Below are 24943 nucleotides of genomic sequence, written 5' to 3'. Positions count from 1 at the left end.
CCGATCACTGTCGTCTTGTATAGGTGTCGAGTTCACAGAACCATCTCTGAGCATACTGGACTCTTCCAAATGATGCAATAAGTACATTAGTGGCATAATGAATACTCTTTCCATCTTCGATTAATGCAAAAGTTCTCACAGCATCTTCTCGGCCAAGAGATATCCTTACCTAACAAATGTGAAAGAAAACTCAAGAAATTTTGTTACTTGTAACAAAAATTATACCGTATATTGACAAACGATTAATAGCTTCCATTCCTGTTTTATGCATAAACATTTACGAGATGTGTATTGATTACTTGGTGTTGGAACCAGTTTGAAACAGCTGATTATTATTATTATTATTATTATTATTATTATTATTATTATTGCAGGAACATGAAGCACAGCTAACTTTCATCAAATGTGAGTCAGAATGGAGCCTGGTAAGTTATCTTTTCATATGGCTTCTATATATAGGAAACTGTTAATATACTTCTAGACATGTAACAAGCCCATATTGGAAGTTTATAACAAGATTCCTGCCAACAAGTTCTGGGTGATTTACAAAAAGGAGATGAGCTGCTCGACTAAGTGGTATGTTCTGAGCTGTCAGTGGAGAAATGGTGTGGAATGACATTAGTAGATGAATACCTTTCAGTGGTGTTGAATTCAAGACGACAAGTTGGGGCAAATGCTCATTTATAGGAAGAGGAGTTATGGATTGGAATAATTTACCAAAGGAGATGTTCAATATAGTTCCAATTTCTTTGCAATCATTTAAGAAAAGACTAGGAAAACAACACATAGGGGATCTGCCACCTGGGTGACTGCCCTAAATGCAGATCAGTGGTAATTGATTGATTGAACTTTGTTGCTTGTTTAAAGGGCCCAAACATCTAGGTCATCAGCCCAGATACTCTATTTGTCTGCACAGTAGATGCACTTTCTTTTTTAAATTTTGTTTTAAAATTCTAGGATGTGTCTTTTAAAGAGGAAACATTTGTAACAATTTTTTTTTTAGAAGGAAGCCATTCTTCTTCAGTAAAGGGTCAGTTAATATGACTTACAAGTTTTTATTTCTGTCAAAACACAAAATATAATACGTAGAACATTATAACATTCTGTGAAATTGAATGATCATAAGCAGAATGACATGTTTTGTTTTACGAAAACATCCTCAGACTCTTTCAAATCACTTTTAACTATGCATATTGCCTAGCCACATCTAAAGTAAGTGACCTGGCATCAGTCCAGCAGTCATGGACATAAAACTGATTTACAACAGGTGCAGAAAACTTACTCAAAGTTACTAAGTGTTGGTAACAGAATACTACGTTCATAATTTATCTCACTTGCCCAAACATCACCACTTCACAATCACTGACAGTCATTGGCAAAATTCCACAAGTAATTGTCCTCAGTCATTATAATGTCCCATTCCAAATTTTCCAACAATATATTCAACTCTTCCTTGCCCAACTTCAGAGTTAAGTCACCCATGATTATGATTATTATATCATGCTCTGTCAGTCAGCCAAACAAACAAATGTCATGCACATTTAGGGCAGTCATACAGGTGGCAGATTTCCTATCTGTGGTTTTCCTAGCCTTTCCTTAAATGATTGCAAAGAATTTGGAAGTCTATAGAACATCTCCCTTAGTAAATTATTCTAATCCCTAACTCCCGTACCTATAAATGAATATTTGCCCCAAATTGTTGTCTTGAATTCCAACCTTATCTTCATATTGTGATCCTTCCTGCTTTTAAAAACACAGCCCAAAGTTTGCAACATTTTTGTAATGCTACTCTTTTGTCAGAGATCATCCAGAACAAATTGAGCTGCTTTTCTTTGGATTTTTTCTGGTTCTGGAATCAAGTAATCCTGGTGAGGGTCCCATACACCGGAACCATACTTTAGTTGGGCTCTTACCAGAGCCTTATATGCCCACTCCTTTACATCCTAACTACAACCCCTAAATACCCTCATAATCATGTGCAGAGATTTGTACCCTTTATTTACAATTCCATTTATGTGATTACCCCAATGGACATCTTTCCTTGTGTTAACACCTAGGTAATTACAGGGATCCCTCTAAGTACCTTTCACCCCATCAGCACATTAATTAAAGCTGAGAGGACTTTTCTTATTAGTGAAACTCACAACCTGACTCTTATCCCCGTATATCATCATACCATTGCCTGCTGTCCATCTCACAACAATGTCGAGGTCTTTTTGCAGTTGCTCACAATCTTCTAACTTATTTATTACTCTGTACAGAATAACATCATCTGCAAAGAGCCTTATCTCTGATTGCACTCCTTTCCTCATATCAGTTATATATATATAAGAAAACATAAAGGTCTAATAATACGACCTTGAGGAATTCCCCTCGTATTGATTACAGAATCAGATAAAGCTTTATCTGCTCTAATTCTCTGAGTTCTATTTTCTAGAATTATAGCCACCCATTCAATCACTCTTTTATCTAGTCCAATAGCCCTCATTTTTGACAGTAGTCTTTCATGATCTACCCTATCAAATATCTTAGATAGGTCAATTGCAATACAGTCCATTTGACCTGAATCCATGATATCTGCTATATGTTACTGGAATCCCAGAAATTGAGCTGCAGTGGAATAAACTTTCCTAAACCCTAACATCCTTCTATCGTACCAGTTACTAATTTCACAAACATGTCTAATATAATCAGAAAGAATGCCTTCCTAAAGTTTACATCAACACATGTTGAACTGACTAGCCAATAATTTTCACCTTTATGTCTATTACCCTTTCCTTTATATACACGGGCTAGCAATGCTCCATTAATTTGGTATAGCTCCTTCATGCCGAAAATGATCAAGTACTTCAAATATGGTACTATACCCCAGTATATCCCCAGAAATCTTATCAATTCCAGCTGCTTTTTTAGTTTTCAGCTTTTGTATCTTATTGTAAATGTTTTTGTTATCATAGGTAAATTTTAATACTTCTTTAGTATTGGTCACCTCCTCTTTCTGGACATTATCCTTGTAACCAACGATCTTTACATACTGCAACTGAATATGTCTGCCTTCTGAAGTTCCTCACATACACATTCCCCTTGTTCATTAATGATTCTTGGAATGTCCTTCTTGGAACCTCTTTCTGCTTTTAAGTACCTATATATACCCTTTCATTGTTCACTAAAATTTGTATGACTGCCAATTATGCTTTCCTTCATGTTATCCTCAGTTGACTTCTTTGCTAGATTTAATTTCCTAGTAAGTTCCTTCAATTTCTCGTTTGTTCCACAGCCATTTCTAACTCTATTTCTTTCTAATTTGCACCTCCTTCTTAGTTTCTTTACTTCTCTGTAATAATATAGTGTGTCTTTCCCATTTCTTACCACCTTTAAAATTGCATTAAACCCATCCCAGAGTCTGTTTATATTTTCATTTACCGTTTTCCACCGATCATAGTTACTTTTTGAAAACTCCCTCATGCCTGTTTTATCAGCCATATGGTACTGCCTAATAGTCCTACTTTTACAACCTTCCTTTCTATCACATTTGTTTTTAACTGACACAAAAACTACTTCATGATTACTAGTGCCAGCTGTTACTTCGGTTTCTCTATAGAGCTCATCTAGTTTTACCAGGACCACGTCTAGCATATTCTTCCCTCTAGTTGGTTCCATCACTTTCTGATTCTGTTGTCCTTCCCGGATTAACCTATTTGCCATTTGTTGGTTATGCCTCCTGTCGTTTGCATTTCCTTCTCAATTGACACTTGGTAAATTGAAATCACTCACTACAATCACATTCCTTTCCATACCGTTTCCCACATAGCTGATTATCTTATCAAATAATTCTGAATGGGCATCTGCGCCATGCTTTCCTGGTCTGTACACTCCTAAAATATCAAGTTGCCTATTTTCTTTAGAGATAAGACTTACACCTAGAATTTCATGTTTCTCATCTTTAAATTTTTTGTAGCATACAAATCTTTCTTTCACAGAATTAACCTCTTAACTGGGTATTATTGATGTGCTTGGTGTAACCTGCCCTGTGTATTTTTGCAGCAGATTGTTGTTAAATGGCAGGATAGGCAGAAAAGTTAGTAATATCATTAATATCATTCATATGTGGTACAAAAAGTAAAATAAGGTGTTTTAATTAATTAATTTTAATGTTAGAGAAATGTTCAGCCATTTTTACATTAAGTGCAAGTTCATTTACCTGGTTGGAATTTGAGAGTTTTGTCTGTATTTTACAGCTGAAAGTTGAAATAAATAAAAGCAAGGGGTGTTTATAAATATCGTAACATGCATGTGACATTCTGAACCATATTTCATTAACTGCAAGGTCATTTACCTGGTTGAAATTTGAGTGTTTTTTTCATATGTTAGCACCTAAAATTAAAGCAAATAAAAGAAAGGAACATTTACGAATTAAACATCATGCTAGTGACATTGTGAAAGATTTTACATTAACTTCACGGTCAGTTACATCATTTACCTCACTAGAACTGCAGTGATTTGTCTCAGAGATAATTTTCGAAAAGTAAGGGGTTGCGATACTTTACCGTTTTGAGAAGTACATATTGTTTTCTGGCTTATGAACTATCCCCTGCAGCATTAGAAGTCCAGTTAAGAGTTTTTTTTTTTTTTCTAAGTTGGATTTGTATCCACCCAATCTCTCGCTCGTGACCGTGGTTTCAAGTTCGGATGGGCTTCTAAAATCTGTTTAGCATACACGTCGGTCTGTTCGGCAATAAGTTAAAACATATCATCTCCTATGATCTGTTCAAAATATTCCAACACATTGGATTCATCGTCGAAGTCCACATTTACACCACTAGCACCAGAAAATACAAATACACCACGTGGAGGGAAAGGTTGAAACATATCTAGCACTTCGCCTTCATGTTGTTCATCTTGTTCATCTTGTTCTTCATTCTCAATCTCTGAAGCACTTTCACCTCCATCTGTATCAAACTCATCTTTGGATTTCTGAGAAGATAAATCGTCACAATCATTCTCTAAGTGTTGAATAATCTTGTCTTCTTTGAGCGTTTCCATCTTACGCTTTGAACTAGATGCTGTCATACCGAGCTCGATAGCTGCAGTCACTTAAGTGCGGCCAATATCCAGTATTTGGGAGATAGTGGGTTCGAACCCCACTGTCGGCAGCCGTGAAAATGGTTTTCCGTGGTTTCCCATTTTCACACCAGGCAAATGCTGGGGCTGTACCTTAATTAAGGCCACGGCCGCTTCCTTCCCACTCCTAGCCCTTTCCTGTCCCATCGTCGCCGTAAGACCTATCTGTGTCGGTGCGACGTAAAGCAACTAGCAAAAAAAAAAAAAAAAAAAAAAGATGCTGCCATATTTGGCCGACTGCGGACAAGTAGCACCGCACAGTTGTGAAATAAAAACAAATAAGCTTCGAGAAGCATGACATGTGATATTTGCTGTCATCGAGCAGGAGAAACATCGATTAAGACGACAATACACGACGCGGCAAAGTAGCCCGTCATACCCAGGAGATATTCGCAGTAAAAGACGAGTACGTATATATTCGTCATGCCCATTATCCTGTAGCATTCAGCGTATGAATATATACGTCATGCCCAGTTAAGAGGTTAATACTGATGTTAGAATATATTGTACTTCAAAGAAATCTGTTAATCTCTGTGTCTGATTTATCACCTGTTGGGGCATATATTTGAATTATGTCTATATTCCATGGTTGTTAACCTTCAGTATTATTTGTGTAGCTTGTTCAGAATAAGGGAGGAAATAGACAACAGATTTCTTTAATCATTTGTCCACTATTATTCCTAATCCATTAGGATATTGAGTTAACTCACTTCCATTGTTGTGTCCGGCTCCATGGCGTGCTGGTTAGCGTGCTGGCCTTTAGTCACCGGGATCCCGGGTTCGATTCCTGGCAGCATTGGGAATTTTAACCATCATTGGTTAATTTCGCTGGCATGGGGACTGTGTGTGTGTGTGTGTGTGTGTGTGTGTGTGTGTCATCTTCATCATCATTTCATCCTCATCACGACGCGCAGGTCGCCTACGGGTGTCAAATCAAAAGACCTGCACCTGGCAAGCCGAACATGTCCTCGGACACTCCCGACACTAAAAGCCATATGCCATTTCATTTCCATTGTAGTACATACATGGACCCTCTACATGTGCCTCTCTTGATCCAGGCCATCTGTCTTCACTGATTCCAGCAACACTAAATTTAGTCTTTCCATTTCTTGAATTGTATTATATAGTTTACTGGACATGTTCACACTTCTGACATTCAACGTGCCGATGTTTAAGGTGTCTCTACTGGAAGTATGTTTGAAATATTGATCATTCATTGTGAGGATTTTTGACAATTTAAGGTCTGCCATGGACTAGGGTTTACCTGAGAAATTTAGAGTGGCAGTTGTTGCTTTAAACCCCACAGTACTACAGCCAGGTATACTGACTCAGCTGGGCCTGTAGTTGTGTGCTGATCACCTTGACAAGGAACCATTTTCCATAAGCCTCACTTCAGTAATTGTAGCACAGCTGCATACTACTATATATGGATTCCACTGACATTTCCTCCACTGAGAGTCCGCTGCTCTTCTAAGGGAGCGCATGCACTTGGAGCCACTTGTTCCTGGTGTTAGGTAATGCTGCCCAACACTAAGTAAGAAGCCCACAGGAACCAATTGTATCACAAAAAAATCACTCTTAAAACAAAAGATAATTCCCACTTTATAACATTTTTAGCATATACTGAGTTGTAAAACAATATAATTTATTCCATGTAGAAGAAATACACCAAAAAAGAAACTTCTCGTAATGGAGGAGGCACTACCAGAAGAAGCGAGTTACAAAATCACAAAAAAGCAGTCTGAGCTCCTTTGAGCAGATCGCTGTGGATAGGCTGAATCCAATTGGGTTAATAAGGGATTTTATTTCCATAATTTTAAGGGGAAAATTGGGAAGTGTCCATTATGTGTCAGCATCCGTTTTGTGAATAAATATGGTAATTCAATGACATACCAGGAGGAATGATGTTGGATGTGTTGTGAAGTTGAAATCACAAATGTAGGTTGATCTTTCATGACAGTTTATCTTTCATCCTTACATTTTGTTTTAAACTAGTATTACATGTTTAGAACATCCCTGTTCTATGTGGTGCCTGAGAGTACAGCCATGAAGGGTGTGAGAATGAATTACTCACTTTGCATTGCGGTTGTAATACCATTAGAGTCAGAATAGACCAGTTTTTGACCAAGAGAGGTCAGATAGGAAAGATGAAAGTGAGGAGGCTGGCACAAGTACGTGCAATCAATGTCAGCATCAGTTAGAGACTTTCTCCCAAGTTGAGAGGCCCTGAAAGACCCCCTTCTGATTGGTGTATTCTGCCTCACATCCAGAGCAGGAGGAGCTGTTCTTCAGTTTAGGAAGATGTTAATGTCAAATGTTCTTTTTTCCAGGAATCAGAGGAGGAGGTTGACAATGGAGAAGTCAATATTAGCATAAATCGGTGAGTATCCTATATGTATATTTTCTTGTACTATACACTGTAGGTAAAGTAGACTGGTTTTTTTTTTCAATTTGGATAATTCTTTTATATTCACTTCATCCTTCAGTCTCTATATTGATCCAGACCTTTATGATATCCTTGAGTTTGATGATATCAAACGTTTTCTGCCACGCCTAGTATTTGTTTCAAAACCAAAGAAAGGTATAAGGTTGGATTCTTCATGTGAAATCCTTACTTGGAACTCACTGTAGTTAGACTCCTCAACTTCTGCTTTCTACTGATTATAACATAATTTGAGTCACATGGATACACATCGCATCTCTTGCCGAGTTAAAGTTTAGGACATACTTGATTGTAATGCTTTTTTTTGTATATTTCATTCAGATAGCATAAATGGTGATGAATGTATTTTTGTATAATTTCAGGATTTTCAAGTATTCTAAAGCTACTAACATATCTCCCTGACCAAGATAGGAATCCATAAGGTAAAAGATCTATCCCTCTGTGAAATGCCCCTGGCATCATAAATTTTGAGAGTTCAGATGTAACTTGAATTTGACTCACAAACCATTCTCACTAAAATCCAGTATTTTATAATTTCCCAAACTCAGGCACTACTGTACCATTATTCGACCGGAGGTGCTATATGCATCAGTATGCCTTGCGATGAATAACAAAGGCCTGGCAGAACAACTGAAAGCCAAAGAGAGAAAGATTTTAAGAAAGATCTTGGGCCCGGTCAAAGAACAAGAAGAGTACAGAAAATGACACAATGATGAACTTAATCTACACGTGGAGAAGGTAACGGACAGCATACGCAAAAGGAGAATCTCTTTCTATGGCCACTTAACACGAATGAGCTCCGGAAGATTTTCCAATCAAATCTGTGCCTACTTTGCGGGAAAGAAAACCAAATGGATCTAGTTTATAGAAATGGAAAAAGACCTACAGTAACTGGGGATCTCACATAAGGACATCTTGGAACATGACTCTTTAAAGAAGAAATTGGGGAAGTACAGAGTTTTCAGCCAAAACCCAAAATGAAAACCAGCAAGAAGTGGACCGAAGAACGGAGGGACGCTCACCGAAGAAGAATGCGGGAACACTGGGCAAATGTGAAAGATAGAAGGAGAAAGCAGTTGAAATAGCATGGTCCATAGAAGACTAAAACGAGAAGAAATAATAATAGTAATAATAATAATAATAATGTATTTATTATCTGAAATCAGTTGTCCCAGAGGAGTGCGAGAGGCCTCGGCAGCCAGCACAATTCCTATCCTCGCTGCAAGATGGGGGCTTCATTCATTCCATGCCTGACTTGGTCACATGACTGGAAAACCGGCTACGGTACCTAATCAATACAATAAAAAGTTAATACTTCAGTTTATTTTAATCTTGGTGTTAGTTTCGGTCTATTGATATTAGGCCATCATCAGCCATAACATCTTAAAACAAATAAGAAAACTAATTGGCCATACATAATAACAAAGATAGATAGCATAATACTTTAAAATTGTCCTGATTCAATATCCACTAAAATAAGATTTTATGGTTGATAATGGCCTAATATCAATAGGCCAAAACTAGTGCTAAGATTAAAGTAGATTGAAGTACAAATTTTATATTGCATTGATTAGGTGGATTGCCTCTTTTGTCTACAATAAACCAACTATGTTTTGTGGGGTACACGTGGTCGAAATATATCACTGAATCTTTCCAGTATAGGGCTTATTTTGTAGTCTGTCAGTAGGTACTTAAGAGCAAGGAAGAAATAGTATTTAAAACTGCATTTGAGTAATTGTTTTAGAAAATATAGGAGTTCCAAAATGGATCTTCTGACTAATTCATTGAGTTTTGAACAATGCCCATCATAAACGTTAGTGCTAAAAACTTCATCTCAGGAATGTTGACAGGTTTCCACATCTGCTGTATTAAATTTTTAATGAATTGTCATGCTGGCTTGCTAATCACTTGATATGTGTAAAGGTTTGTTTAGTCATGTATTCAAAAACTTATTGAGAAAGTCGTTTACAGAGGACATAATATCCTTTTCAGTCCCAGTTTGAATGCTTTTGTCCTGTTTTAAATGATATTCTAATAAGTCCTTGGGTTCAACCATCCACCAGTCTATTTGGATTATTATCGATTTAGTGTCCTCCCCTATCTTCAATTTAGTTATTTTGAAATTGAAGTCATTTTTTCCTTTTGTGCTTTAGACACCAGTTCATAATTTGTTACTGATGGTTTAAGTCTGCTGTCTGTGAGCTTCTGTCTCTTTCCTTCTTGAAATGCTAGGCTCTCTACTCCCACAGAGTCAGTGTTGAGTTCTTGTTGGCTGATATCTTGCTCCCATGTTTCCTTTCCTTGATTTGCCTTACTTAACATGTCAAGATATCTCATACACTTCATGTCTCTGTTGTGGTATTTCTGTGGAGTCTCAGTAATCGTTCTTAGGATTTCTTCTCCAACCATCACTGTTAGGTCTCGTATATGGCTCCCTCCTTGAATACTGTCTGTGATATTGGTACCTTTTCCTATTCCTTGAATCTCCTCGATAACCCTTGTTATTATGCTAGGAACATCCCTGGCCTTTTCTCCTGAGATTTTCTAATGGTTTGTTTCCATGGCTATCTGATGTTCCTGAATCTGGAGGTTTAAGCTATGTGCTGGAGCGATCTTCATTTGTTCCATGTCTTTCAATGACCTTGAAAAGCTCATTCTCGCTGGGTGGTGAATCTACTTCTTTTAACTTATGCAGTTGACAAATTAAGTACTCAGCGTACTTTGTTGGCAAGGACGAAGCATATTTCCTTTAATACAGTTCAAATTTTAGATTTTGCTGGATTTCACATCTCCAACACTTGTCAAGAAAAATGTTGTGGAAACATTCAAAATCATAAAAACTATGTAATGGCTAATGTGCTCCCTTCAAGATATTTCTTGATGTTCCTTAATTGTTGGTCTCTAGTAATTTTTTTTATCCTGACAGTATTCTTCAATCTCTTCTATGAATGCTATGGGCATTATTCCACAGGAATAATTAAATTTCTTGGATTGATCCTCCTGAAACACAATAATATTCACTGTTTGTTATTTACCAGATGTTGGTTGAACATTAATTCAAGTTAGTTCAACACTCCATGAAGTTTGATTAAGGTTGTTCCCTTCTGTATTTTGGACATCTTCCTCTGATGAAGCAGAAGTACCTTCCTTTTGCCTGAGACTTTCTACAACTTATGTTTGTCCATAAGATATGTAATTTGACTTCTAGTTCCTTTGTCGTGTAACTTTACTTTCCTAATGTCATTTTCTAACATCTTCACAGTGTCATCTACTTCTTTTTTCTATGTTTTTCGTATAACTATCCACCTCTTTCTCTCAGTTCTTCAAAGCTTACTGTCATTTTCTTGCTCCTTGTGTGACATGAATGTGGCAACAAGTATTTATTTGGGGATATTTGCTTATGTATTAGGATTTTATATAATAAAAATCTTCCAGGCTATTATGCCATGGTCCACTCCTCTCGCTTCTTCCAGACATTTCGACTACCGCAGCAGTACGGAAAATTCTAAATTCCCATGGAGGGAATTAGATATTTTTCACCAATAGAGCATATCAAAAACATATCAGATGTAAGGCTTTTCAGGCGTTTGCTCTGTTAACCAGCGTTTCATCTTAGGTCTGACACATCCCACTCTGGTGAGTCTAGTGTCAGACCCTACCCACTGACGCTGGGGTGTATGCAGGTGAACTTATCAGAAGCCCTCATAAGAGGCACAGTCTGATTACTGATGGCGGGAGATAAATCTCCACAATGGAACTATTGCCCGCCTAGCAATTCCGAATGGAAAATTCTAAATTCCCATGGAGGGAATTAGATATTTTTTACCAATAGAGCATGTCAAAAATATCAAAAACATATCAGATGTAAGGCTTTTTAGGCGTTTGCTCTATTAACCAGCATTTTGTCTTAGGTCTGACTCTAGACTCATCAGAGTGGGATGTGTCAGACCCTACCCACTGACGCTGGGGTGTATGCAGGTGAACTTATCAGAAGCCCTCATAAGAGGCATAGTCTAATAACTGCATACAGGAGATAAATCTCCACAATGGAACTATTGCCCACCTAGTTTGGTTTGATACAGTCCTCCATGTCACCCTATCCTGTGCTAACCTTTTCATTTCTATTAACTACTACATCGTATGCTCTAATCTGTTTGTCATATTCATATCTTGGTCTACCCCTACCATTCTTACTACCTACACAACCTTCAAAAACCTAGTGTGCAAGTTCTGGGGGTCTTAAGATGTGCCCTATCATTGTATCTCTTCTTCTGGTCAAATTTAGGCAAATAGGTATCCTCTCACCAATTTGATTCAGTATCTCTTCATTTGTGATTCTATCTACCCATCTCACCATCAGCATTCTTCTGTAACACCACATTTCAAAAGATTCTATTCTCTTTCTTTTTGGCTTAGTTATCGTCCATGTTCCACTTCCATACAGTGCCACGCTCCAGAAGAATGTCTTCAAAAACTTTATAATTCCTATATCAATGATCGAGGTGAACAAATTTCTTTTCTTAAGGAAGGCCTTCCTTGCTTGTGCTAGTCTGCATTTTCTGTCCTCCTTACTTCTACCATCATTAGTTATTTTACTACCCAAGTAACAATATTCACCTAATTCCTTTAAGACTTTATTTCTTAGTCCAATATTTCCTGCATCACCTGAATTTGTTTGACCACACTCCATTACTTTTGTTTTGGACTTCTTTATTTTCATCTTGTATTCCTTCTCCAAGACTCTGTCGATACCATTCAGCAGTTTCTCGAGCTCTTTTGCAGAGTCAGATAAAGTACCAATATCATCGGCAAATCTCAGGGTTTGGATTTCCTCTCCTTGGACTTTGATTCCCTTTCCAAATTCCTCTTTGATTTCCTTTATCGCCTGCTCTGTGTAAACATTGAAAAGGAGAGGGGATAAACTGCAGCCTTGCTTCACTCCTTTCTGAATTGCTGCCACTATTTCAAAGCCCTCAGTTCTTATCATTGCAGACTGATTTTTGTATAGATTGTAGATAATTCTCCTTTTTCGGTATCTGATCCCATCATCTTCAGGATCTCAAATAGCTTGGTCCAATCAGCATTATTCAATGCCTTTTCCAGATCTATGAAGCCATTTATGTGGAATTGTCTTTCTTAATTTGTTCCTCTAAGATCAGACGTAAAGTTAGGATTGTTTCTCGTGTTCCCACATTTCTTCCGAAGCCAAATTGATCTTCTCCCAACTCTGTTTTAACTTTTCTTTCCATTCTTCTGTAAATAATGTGTGTTAAAATTTTGCGAGCATGAGCTACTAAACTAATGGTGTGGTAAATATGAAGATGAAGCTGATAGATTATAGTAATGGTGTGGTAGTCTTCACACTTGTCAGCACCAGCTTTCTTGGGGCTAGGTATAACATTCTGCCAAAAATTGGATGGCACTTCTCGTGTATTATACATCTTACACACTAAACGGAATAATATCTCCATGTTGGTTTCTCTTAAGTCAGTCAGTAATTCTGAGGGTATGTCATCAATTCCAGGTGCCTTCTTCCTACTTATGTCTCTCAAAGCTCTGTCGAATTCTGACGTCAAAATTGTGTCTCCCATGTCATATGCATCAACAACCTCTTCTTCTCTTTTGAGAACCCTGCCATCTACTTCTTTCCTTGATACAATTGTTGAATATGTTCCTGCCATCTTTCTGCCTTGTCTTCTTTCCCTAGAAGTGATTTTCCATCTGACCTTTTAATATTCATACAACTAGTTTTCCTTTAATGTCCAAGCACCATTTAACTTTCAACATCCTTGCACTTCTCTTTCAGCCATTCTTCCTTACCTGTCCTGTATTTTCTATCTACTTCATTCTTTATTCACCTGTATTCTTTTCTGCCCTCCTAATTGTTTGCATTCTTGTACTTGCGTCATTCGTCAATCAGATGTAGTATCTCTTGAGTTATCCGTTGTTTCTTTGTTGATCTCTCCTTCTGAACTTTTCTACAGCAGCCTTATTGATCTCATTCTTCATGACTGTCCATTCTTCTAGTGTGTTTCCTTCAGCCTTTTCATTTAGTCCTTGTATTACATGTTCCTTGAAACAGTCCCTCACATTCTTTCAACTTGTCTAGATCCCATCTCTTTGCACACTTTCCTATCTTCAATTTCAATTTCAGATGGCATTTCATGACCAACAAGTTGTGGTCAGAGTCCACATCTGCTCCTGGGAAAGTCTTGCAGCCCGTCACCTGGTTTCTGTATCTCTGCCTAATCATAATGAAACCAGTTGATACCGTCTAGTGTCTCCAGGTCTTGTCCATGTATACAGCCATCATTAGTGGTGTTTGAATCAAGTGTTAGCAAGGACTAAATTATGATTGGTGCAGAATTCAACCAGCCAGCTTCCTCTTTCGTTCCTTTGTCCCAATCCGAATTCTCCTACTATGTTACCTTCTCTTCCTTGCACTACCACTGCATTCCAGCCCCATCCCAATTAGATTCTCGTCACCTTTTACATATTACACTGAATCTTCTATCTCTTCCTGTATTCTTTCGATTTCCTCATCATCCACTAAACTAGAAGGCATATATAGCCTTGCATTACCGTGTTGGGTGTTGGCTTGGTGTCTCTCGTGCCAACAATAATCCTTTCACTATGCTGGTTTTATTTATTCATCATTATAAAAGAATGTCAGGGTCCACTGTAATTGGATTCTCTCTTTATTGTTGACTAAATAAATAAATTAAAAAATCTTCCACACAGGATGGCAGGTGAAGTACAGAATAATGATATTTATGCTTTATCTGAACTGATGCTTTCACTGTCCACAACAAAGTATGCAGTATTCCATTTGGATTATTAAGGGTGGAAAAATTTTTCTGTGAAATTTCAGGTTACAATGACTTTTATTCATTGTTCACTTCCAAGCAAGCAGAGAAAGTGCTTTGTGAAACCATTTCCCATGTATAACATCTCTTTGTTTTCTCTTCTTGAGTCAGTTTCCAATTATTGATGGGTCATGCAATTTATTTGAATTTAATCATCCATTGTGTTAGAATTCATAAACTTCATGGTTGTTCCATATTGTCTATCTGAATACATATTTTTAGTAATTAAAAAAATAATGAGAATTCATTGTATGTCTCATTTTAGAACACAGACCTTACCTTCAGCACAGTCCAGCACAACAGAACATAAGGAATGTGAGCAGAGCTATTCTTGCTTCGACTGTGATATGACCTTTGACAACATTGAGTCTTTGGGAGACCATGCAGAAACGGTACATAACAAGCTGCCTTGTAGAAAATGTGGTAGGGCCTTCACTCGACGGTCTCATCTCAATGAACATTCTAAATTACACAGTGGAATTAGGCCCTTCTGCTGTAGTTTGTGTAAGAAGACATTTTCTCGCAAGGCTGACCTCAAAAGACATGTACAGTGTTTACACTCAGGTGAACGACCTATGAACACTCAAAAAGGCCAATACTCATGTGTTCATTGTAGTCGGCTGTGTTCTTCACTCAGCAAGCTTCGCGACCACATAACCACTCACACAGGTCAACGTGCCTTCCAGTGTGTGGCATGTGGAAAGGGTTACCGGCGGAAGCATGATCTGGGACGGCACATGTTGGTGCATACGCAAGGCAAGAGCTTTACCTGTGACATTTGTCAACGGGCTTTTTTTCGGAAGTCGGATCTTCGTAAACATTTAAATGTACACACTGACAGAACATTTAAGTGTACCCGTTGTCCTAATGTGTTTACTGACCGAGCTGCTCTTGCGAGTCACATACAGTATCACTTAAGCCAGCGCCCGCTAATCTGTCCAACTTGTGGAAGGACTTTCGCTCGGAAATTTCACTTGAAACTTCATCAAATGACACACTCGGGTGATAGGCACTATGCATGTAGTATCTGTTCTCAACTTTTTACAGAACGTAGTGATCTCGACCAGCACCTGACAATTCATAGTGATGACAGTCTTAGATCATCTTTCATTTGAATGGGGACGTTTTAAGTCCTGAAATGGGGAACTTTAGTGTACGTATTAGTGTATATATGGCAAGCTTTGAAGTTCATAAGGAACATGAACCTCTACCACCCGATATTGTAGATCGAATGCTGTGTTGATAACATTGGCAGTGCTTTTTGCATTTGTGATATTTGTTTGTTCATACTTGAACAGATTAAACTTAATGTAATGTTAACATTTAATATACTGTGGATCATTTTAAAACTTCCCTCCTTAGAAAAAATTGAAGGTTAACATTTTAATCGTTTTGTTGTTATTCAGGCTGAACATGCAGATTAAGTGGATGCACATAAAATTCAGTCAGCAGCAGTGTTGATCTTCCCATCTACGACTCCTTGGCTGAATGGTCAGCGTAGTGGCCTTGGGTTTAGAGGGTCCTGGATTTGATTTCCGGACGAGTCAGGGATACTTATCATGTGTGGTTAATGCTTCTGGCTTGGGGACTGAGTGTTTATGGTTGTCTATACACTCACTCTTCCTATTCAGACCACATGCTCCACTACCAACTCCCTCAGAAACACACGATGGTAATAGAGCCAGCATCACGAGGGGCATCCGGCCACAAAATGGCCCAGTCCACATGTTTGGCACAGTTTACACCCGCGAACCCAGAGGTGTAGGAAAAGCAATAGAAGAAATAATTTTACACTTCCCATTGAAAACTGTAATCTTTTTCCCTCAATAAGTAAAAAACCACCAATAAAAATATTTTCATTATCAGCCAATTTATTTTATAATACTTATTATACCAGTTGCATTTAAAACAGATTCAACAATGTTTATAAATGAATATAATGAAAAGTAAATAAACACCTTCACCATTAACAATTTAACTTCCTTACCTTTCATTAAGCTTTATAATTACCCAACTCTTATTCTTACAATTATATTAGCTATGTATCTTCTGTTAAGATTAAGGGGAAAAAGAAAATGAATAAAGGGTGGATGGACACAATATGAACTGGGTATATGACCATTAACACTTTCAACACTACCATATTTTAACATGGATCCTGGCTGTGAACTGGGTCTTTTTGCTAATTTTTAATGCGTTATTATGGTACAGCGAAACATATTACATGCTTGATTTTTGTACCATATGAAGGTGTCAACCGTCCAAAATGAAGATGTTAATCAACAAGTGAATATCTGAAGTAATTTAATTATACTAGTCTTATGAAAAACATGAAAAAATAGTACAGAATTTTTTTTTACATTGAGGTTATACCAATAAGCTTGCTCAAACAATAAAAAATAATAATTTAATGCGACTACTTAGGCCACAAATAAACACAAATGCAGTGGAATAAAATATTTACCTATTTAGGTATAGTTTGTTTTCGTATGGTAGTCCTGAAAACATTGGACTATACACAGTCCTACTTTGCACTCTTTGCACCACCATCTACTCTCTTTTCTGACGTGCTTATCACTTTCCTTCTTTCCCCTCTCTGAGCACAGCTTTCAATAACGAGTACCTTTCACATATATGAAAAATTGTTGCAAAAAAAACAATAAATTTTGTGAAGTTTTACTGCAGACCACCGGTGCCACATGGAATTTTCCTTCAGTTTGCCCTGACGTTTCATTGCCGCAATTGTCGTACCTGCATATCTGTTAGTTACTTTTTTTATATTTCTGATCACATCGTCACTAAAAAAATTACTGAAACAATCCATTTCGTCACTCCCCATGCAAAACTGAGTTGAACCAGATGCCGACTGGAAGACAGGTAGCTGCGGTTGGTCATTGTTTCTGACCATTCATCATCAGGTTCAGATGATCTAGCAGATGTTCCCGGCTCAGGTGAATCATCAGTCTGCGTTTTGTCTAAACGAAAAAGATAATCCCACATTTCTAGGCGAAGTCTTTCTATCATTTGTATTCGGAGTAAAATAATACAGCTAAACACTTACGTTCCAAAGAGACGTAATAAAGAAAAATCTTACCTGGACTATCGCTTGATACGTTATCCGGTTCGTAAGTAGGGTCGTAACCCGCTTCTCCTGATAAAATATCACTATCATTGAGCCAGCGTGAAGACATGTTTACACAGTAACACAGCTGACAGCGTGACAGATTTGGCGCGCGCAGCGCACGGCACACCGAGTGCTTCGGTAGAGGTCACGGCAAGGAGAAAATACCCTATTTATCGTTTCATTTCGAAATTCCCGAAAACTGCTGCATTCTAGTGGTCACTAGATGAACTATTACCTCCAACCAAGGGACAGAAACCGTACGTGATATGTGCAGCTGGATATAAACACACGAGAAAATCACGCCCGTATCATATACAGGCGCCGTCCAGAAGCAGGAAAGCAGCGCGCCCGTATCCCGTACGGGCATAGTGTGGAAAGTGTTAAAGGTTTTTGTCATACTGAAATTAATTTGAAAGCTGTAATTCGCTATCTTGCACAATTGTCATTTTATCAGCTGCTGGAATTAGCCAATCAGATCACTTAGCAGGCAAATTCAAATGGGCATTGCAAAGCAGTATTGTTAAATTTGTACATTGCTTAAGACAGACCTCGGACCTTAACAGATCGCACCATAGCAAGTATGCTATGGTGATACTGGATGAAACCTATGGTGTGTTCGTGTTTGATGATGATTTCTTGCCATGGCTGCCAAGCCGGTCTTAAGCCACAAGCAGTTTTAAGAACACTGCCATGCACAGCACATCTGAATTCACCCATGAAGTGATCTGATTGGCTAAATTCAGCAGCTGATAAAATGACAACAGTGTGAGATATTGAATTATTTCTTTCAAATTATTTATGAGTATGACCAACCCTCTAATGCTCATATAGCCAGTTCATGTTGTTTCTCACCAACCTGTATAGTGAAGTAATATATTTTAGAATTCCATTGTACCGGGCGAGTTGGCCCTGTGCGTAGAGACGCGCGGCTGTGAGCTTGCATCCGGGAGATAGTAAGTTCGAATCCCACTATCGGCAGCCCTGAAAATGGTTTTCCGTGGTTTCCCATTTTCACACCAGGCAAATGCTGGGGCTGTACCTTAATTAAGGCCACGGCCGCTTCCTTCCAACTCCTAGGCCTTTCCTATCCCATCGTCGCCATAAGACCTATGTGTGTCGGTGCGACGTAAAGCCCCTAGCAAAAAAAAGAATTCCATTGCATTATTTTATATTATAATACACAAGCCAACATTGCACTCTAGTTACCAGAGTCCACTGTGGATGCAGTCTGACAAACAATTGTATCAATACCCCCTTGATAAAGCAGAATGTGCCGACTCATCCTCTGCTCGCTCTCCCTCGAGTTGAGAATGAACGAGATAGATGGAGGCCAAATGGACATGGAGTCTAGTGGTGGTTGTTACCTTATACAAGTTATATATTACAAGATTTTACTCGTAAATATATACTCATGTTCATGAAAAACAGGAACACCTTGAACGTCTAGGGATAGGAAGTTCATATTCACAATACATGTTCATTAGTATGTTCTGCAGCAAAGATTAGCATTTCAGTCATCTAGGTTTATCATGTGTCCTGTTGCCTACTAGGCACTGGGGCCTCCATGGGCACTGATAACTTGTTCCATGCATGATGGCATTGATTTGTATACGGCACAAGTGGCGTCCTGGGGTATAGCCATCCATGCTCCATTCACCTAGTTCCACAGTTCATCTTTGTTGGTTGGCATTGAGTCACAGTGTCGCACCCGTCATTTCACTATAATCCACGCATTTTAAATTGGTGACAAGTCTGGTGGTCGGGCGGGCCAGGGCAACAGTCTGACATCCTGTGAGAACAAGAAGGCAGTGTTCGTGCAGCTACATGTAGTCATGCATTATCCTGCTGAAAAATGGCGTCTTGGGTGTCATGCAGAAACGGTATGGCTATGGCTCTTAGGATGTCATTCACGTAGGTCAAACTGATCGCAGTGCCTTCGAGACAGACCAACTGTGATTTGTGGTTGTACCCAATAGCACCCCACACTATAAGGCCTTGAGTTGGTGCTGTACACCTTGTGCGAATGCAGTCAATGTGATGCCTCTCCTCCTGTCTGCGGTGAACCAAAATTCAACCATCATTTTCAAACAAACAGAACCTGGATTCGTCCAAAAACACTACCTGCTGCCATTCCTGACCCCAGTGACGTTCCGTACACCATTGCAGTCTAAGCATGTTTATACACATTATTCAGAAGTAGGCGGGGAAGTGGACAATGCGTCGGTAACCCAGACCGTAATAAACAGTGACGGCCTGTCCCTCCTGATAGTGTACAATATGTTACACTATTCCATTGTTATGCCAGAGACTAGGAGGACACAAATTTGTCCTGCAATGCCATTCAGATGAGGTGTCGATCTTCTCGGGAACTGGTCTGGGTGGTGCGACCAGACCCATCTCGTCATGTTCTAGTGTTCTACGGCCTTCTGTGAACCATTCTGTACACACCCATTGCATTGCCGACACACTTCATCCCACACAAGCAGCAATTTCCCAGATGGATGCATCACATTCTCTCATGCCAATAATTCGCCCTCTATCAAAGTTACTCACTCATTTGACAGTGCGGTTCTTGTATATGTCTGGAAACTATCCTGTACATCTGCTGAAGTCACACTAATCCATAAACTTCGGTTTATAGAGACAACGAGAGTCACTGGCACGTTTTACCAGTCGGTGGTGGTGCGCCAAGATATCAATGTGGACCTTGAACCTGAGGGCTGATGTGGTTCCAATGCTAATCATTTCTTCAGAACATACTAATGCACATGTCCTGTGAGTAAGAACTAACTATCTCTAGTCTTTCAAGGTGTTCTGGTTTTTATGAACATGAGTGTATTTACAATGATTTGTGATCACGATACAAAGTAGTGGCAGATGAATGAATACTTACCTCTCATACTGCAGTGTTCTCAATTTTCTGTGAATGTTAAGAATCAGTTATGGTTTGTAAACCTGTATATGCCCATGCATGGCTTAGTGAATGTACACTCAACCTCACCAGAATTGGCCTTTGAAGAATATGACTACTCAAAATGTTATTAATTGAAATAGGATGAACATATTGTGCAGATGGTAGGATTCCAAGTATCATTTCTTTGGCCACCTGCTATCCACAGTTAACGAATATCCTTATGTTTTGAGATTATATCAATTTCAATATTCTATGCTGGACAATTTTTGTCTGGTTGAGTGTTTGTCATTTTTATTATGGTATTTGTATGATAAAAACATTTTGGACAATTGCAATGACTTATATAGACTTTATTTTTAATATAACATAAATGTTGTTATTAAGCTCCTATCCATACCTTGTTGTTACCTGATAGTATGCTAGCTGAATTACATGTCTTTGATGGGATAATTACTTTGCATGTATATGATTATTGTTCTGTCCACCCCTCATGTTGTTCCCCAGATTCTAAGGCTCTTAAGTGGACATGTTACTCCCTGTCAATGGTTTGTTGTGGTGTACTCACTTGCTCTCTGTTGCCCTTTGCAGTTTCCTATTATGTTGTATTATTGCTGATCTCGATTTGATTTCTTCCCTCTGGTACAAAAGAAAGCTAAGTGTCAGGTTTCAATATTGTAGGCATTCACAAGTACCGGTAGTTTTCTTGTGACTGTGAAATTAGAATATCCAACATAAAGGGAGTCCTTCTTCCTTCTTTCATTACGTTCCTTCATGAATTTTTTTCATTTCGATAGCCATCTTTACAATTCCTTGCTGATATGTGCTTTTTCACCTTAAAATAATCATGACAAAAGCATCACCATCATCAGTTAATATGACTGAACAATATTTCCATGCAAGTGATGCTTAGCGTTGTCAAGGAGTTAGCAATAAAATTCTAAATTATGAATATCTCTGTTATCATAGCTGGTACCAGTATGGTAAAACTGTAAAAGACATTAATGATCCAGAAATTGTATTCTCTACCAATTTTGTTACGTAGTATTTATTGATAGGACTACTAATAACAATGATATTCTAAAATTAATTTTTGGGCCTTCTCCTAGACTACCATTTCACCCAGTGTGAATAAAATTATTTATAACCTGGACAGTATTGCCTTATTTTCTGACTTTTATGTGTTAATTTTCATTATAATAATTATTTTGTGTTGGCTATTTCTAGCCGAGTGCAGCCCTTGTAAGGCAGACCCTCCGATGAGGGTGGGCGGCATCTGCCATGTATAGGTAACTGCGTGTTATTGTGTTGGAGGATAGTGTTGTGTGATGTGTGAGTTGGAGGGAAGTTGGGGACAGCACCAACACCCAGCCCCTGGGCCATTTGAATTAACCAATGAAGGTTAAAAACCCTGACCCGGTCGGGAATCAAACCCGGGACTCTCTGAACCGAAGTCCAGTATGCTGACCATTCAGCCAACGAGTTGACTTAATTTTCATTAAATTCTGTTCAACCATTTTTTTGTGGCATGGCATTTATATAGGCTAAACATCAAACATTTAAATTCATTAATATCTCTGCTATCATAGCCAGTATGGTAAAACTGATTAAAACCTAAGTGATCACAAATTATATTATCTGTAACTTTTGTCCTGGAGTGCTTATTGATAGGATCAATAATAACAGATATTTGAGAATTACATTTTGGGCCTTCTCCTAACTACCATTTGACTCAGCCTGAATAAAATTATTTATAGCCTAGATTGTAGTCGCCTAATAGATTTTAAGCTATGAGTGACATGAGTAATTTTAATCATTCCTTTACTTCCACAATCTAAGGTTTGGACATTTTACATATAGTCAATAAAGTTATTTTACTCAATGTATTATGAGAACATCCACATACATCTTGACAAAAGATTTTTTTTTTTTTTTTTGCTAGGGGCTTTACGTCGCACCGACACACATAGGTCTTATGGCGACGATGGGATAGGAAAGGCCTAGGAGTTGGAAGGAAGCGGCCGTGGCCTTAATTAAGGTACAGCCCCAGCATTTGCCTGGTGTGAAAATGGGAAACCACGGAAAACCATCTTCAGGGCTGCCGATAGTGGGATTCGAACCTACTATCTCCCGGATACAAGCTCACAGCCGCGTGCCTCTACGCGCACGGCCAACTCACCCGGTGACAAAAGATTTAACCCTAACTTCAATCTTAATAAAATCTTGTATAAAAACATCATTCAACATCCTTTTTTATGTATTAATAAATAGTATGTCAGAATCAAGAACCAAGAAAACAATCAATGCAGGTCACTGGCAAGCTTCCCTCCAGTTCAATACCCTCCCCTTCCCAGCTGCCTTCCCCCATAACAAACAGCTCTCCACTGCTGCCCGCCAGTATTCAGTCTATAGTCAATACAACATGACTCAGTGTTGACAGGGAAGATCCCAGTCTAAGAGGCTAAGGGATGGGGAATGAGTACATAGTGTCATCATTTACTCATTTTCTTTTCTTTTTTCTTTCTACAATTGGCTTTATGTCACACCAACCCAGATAGGCCTTATGGCGATGATGGGAGAGGAAAGTGCTAGAAGTGGGAAGTAAGCAGCTATGGCCATAATTAAGGTACAGTCCTAGCATTGTGAAAATGGAAAACCGCATAAAACCATCTTCAGGGCTGCCGACAGTGGGGTTCAAACCCACCATCTGCCGAATTCAAGCTTGCACTCTGTGCTCCTAACAGCATGGCCAAGTTGCTCGGTACTCAACTTCTTTTAACTTAGTTTTTTCAATTTTCACTAACATACTCATTTAGTTTTTGTTACGTCAGACTTTGCTGTTGACATTGTCTGCCATTTGCCAGCAGTTCCATCTGCTGGACACTTAAGAAAAACAAAAACAATTGAATGTAGTAATGATTGCTATGTTTTGTAAAGTATGAAGTGAAGGTACAGAGTGATGTAAGCTGTATAAAGAAGTGTTTTTACATTAAATTCAGTGCAGACCAATTTTAAGACTTCCTTAAAATATGTTCCTGCATGTAATGGTATTAGACAACATTTAGTGGCGAACATGACAGGACAGGAAGAAGGAAGAATCATTGTACCCATGTGGAATATGGAGTGCAAAAGCCTCGATAAATTACTGAAGCAAAGGAGAGCGACAAGGATTTCATTTACAAAAATTGCTAAACAGGTTAGGGAACTTCAATCATTATCCACCTTATTAGAAAGTAAGATAGGGATTTTGAACAAACTGGATTTGAAAGTGCTTGATTTGTTATTAGAAGATGATGAGGCTGATATTGACAAGGAAATAGAAGGGGCGAATAGTATCAGAAAATGTATCTTGACCTTAAATTGCATATTTTCAGGAATACTGGTTCAACAAACTGAATATGAAGCAGGTAGTGTTGGTAGTAGTTCTAGCAACCAACAAACCAAGAAATGCAAGTTGCCAAAGTTAGAATTCTGCACTTTTGGAAGAGATTTAAAGGAGTAGTTACCATTCTGGAGTCAGTTCTCAAAAGTAGATGAAGATCCTAAAATAGCTGTGGAGGATAAATTTCATTATTTAATACAGGCAACAGTATAAGGATCACGTGCTAGGCGGGTAGTTGAGAGTTTCCATTCAACACAAATAAATTACAGCAAAGCAATTGAAAACCTAAAATCTCATTTTGGCCAAGATGATCTTCTTGTGGAGGTTTATGTATGTGAGCTGTTGAGGTTAGTTTTACACTAGGCCTTGCAATCCAAACGAGAATTGCATTGTCTCATCTTTTATGATCAGTTAGATCACTAGAATCACTTGGTGTCACAGTGGACAATTGTGCCTCTAGCTTATTTCGCCGTGTTGAATCGTGCCTCCCCAAAGACTTATTAAGAATTTGGCAATGCAGTATTCCATCTACCTCTGCTACAAATGTGAAGGAATGTCTGGAGGGGTTAATGAAATTCCTGAAGTCGGAGGAGGAGGGTGAACAGTGAATAAACCTTGCTATATCTGGATTTGATTTAAAGTGTGAAGGGACAAAAGAAAAACCAAAGCACAAAGGGAAGTATTCAGATGAAAACATTCCTCCAGCTATGGGCTTATTAACATCAAATCAATGTAAGGATGATGAATGTGTGTTTTGTGAGGGTCATCACACCAGTGCAGATTGCTTCTCTGCTAGAGAAATGTCAATGGAAACTAAACAGAAACTGTTAAGGGAAAAGGGATGTTATATGTGTCTGAAATCAGGACATATTGTAAAGAATTGTAAGGCAAAAAACAAAATGTATAGTTTGTGGTGGGATGCATGCTGTTCCCAAAGAAATTAGCAAAAGTGAAGGAAATGCAACTCAGGAAATCACATTGGCAAATGTTTCCACTTCACCTAAGGTGTTGTTACAAACCCTTTGTGTAAATATATGATCTAATACAAAGACTGAATGTGTTCGTGCTTTAGCGGATCCAGGCTCCCATAAGTCAT

General features: G+C 38.4%; 2 protein-coding genes across 2 annotated transcripts in view; both read left to right on the top strand.

Moving 5' to 3' along the window:
- Window positions 1-16214, top strand: part of LOC136877527 (gastrula zinc finger protein XlCGF57.1) — a 33241-nt gene extending 17027 nt beyond the window's left edge. The window contains exons 5-7 of the mRNA XM_067151643.2: window positions 375-425; window positions 7452-7501; window positions 14696-16214. Coding sequence (XP_067007744.2) covers window positions 375-425; window positions 7452-7501; window positions 14696-15545 — 951 coding nt within the window. The 3' untranslated portion in view covers window positions 15546-16214. The remainder of the gene's footprint in view (window positions 1-374; window positions 426-7451; window positions 7502-14695) is intronic.
- A 3209-nt stretch (window positions 16215-19423) lies between these two features.
- The window catches only part of LOC136877529 (zinc finger protein OZF), a 76333-nt gene continuing 70813 nt past the window's right edge, over window positions 19424-24943 (top strand). The window contains exon 1 of the mRNA XM_067151646.2: window positions 19424-20329. The gene's annotated coding sequence lies outside the window, so the exon portion shown is untranslated. The remainder of the gene's footprint in view (window positions 20330-24943) is intronic.

Source organism: Anabrus simplex, chromosome 7, assembly GCF_040414725.1.
Source record: "Anabrus simplex isolate iqAnaSimp1 chromosome 7, ASM4041472v1, whole genome shotgun sequence".
Lineage (NCBI taxonomy): Eukaryota > Metazoa > Arthropoda > Insecta > Orthoptera > Tettigoniidae > Anabrus > Anabrus simplex.
Note: the sequence above shows the minus strand (reverse complement) of the source record. Positions and strands in the feature narration are given on the sequence as shown.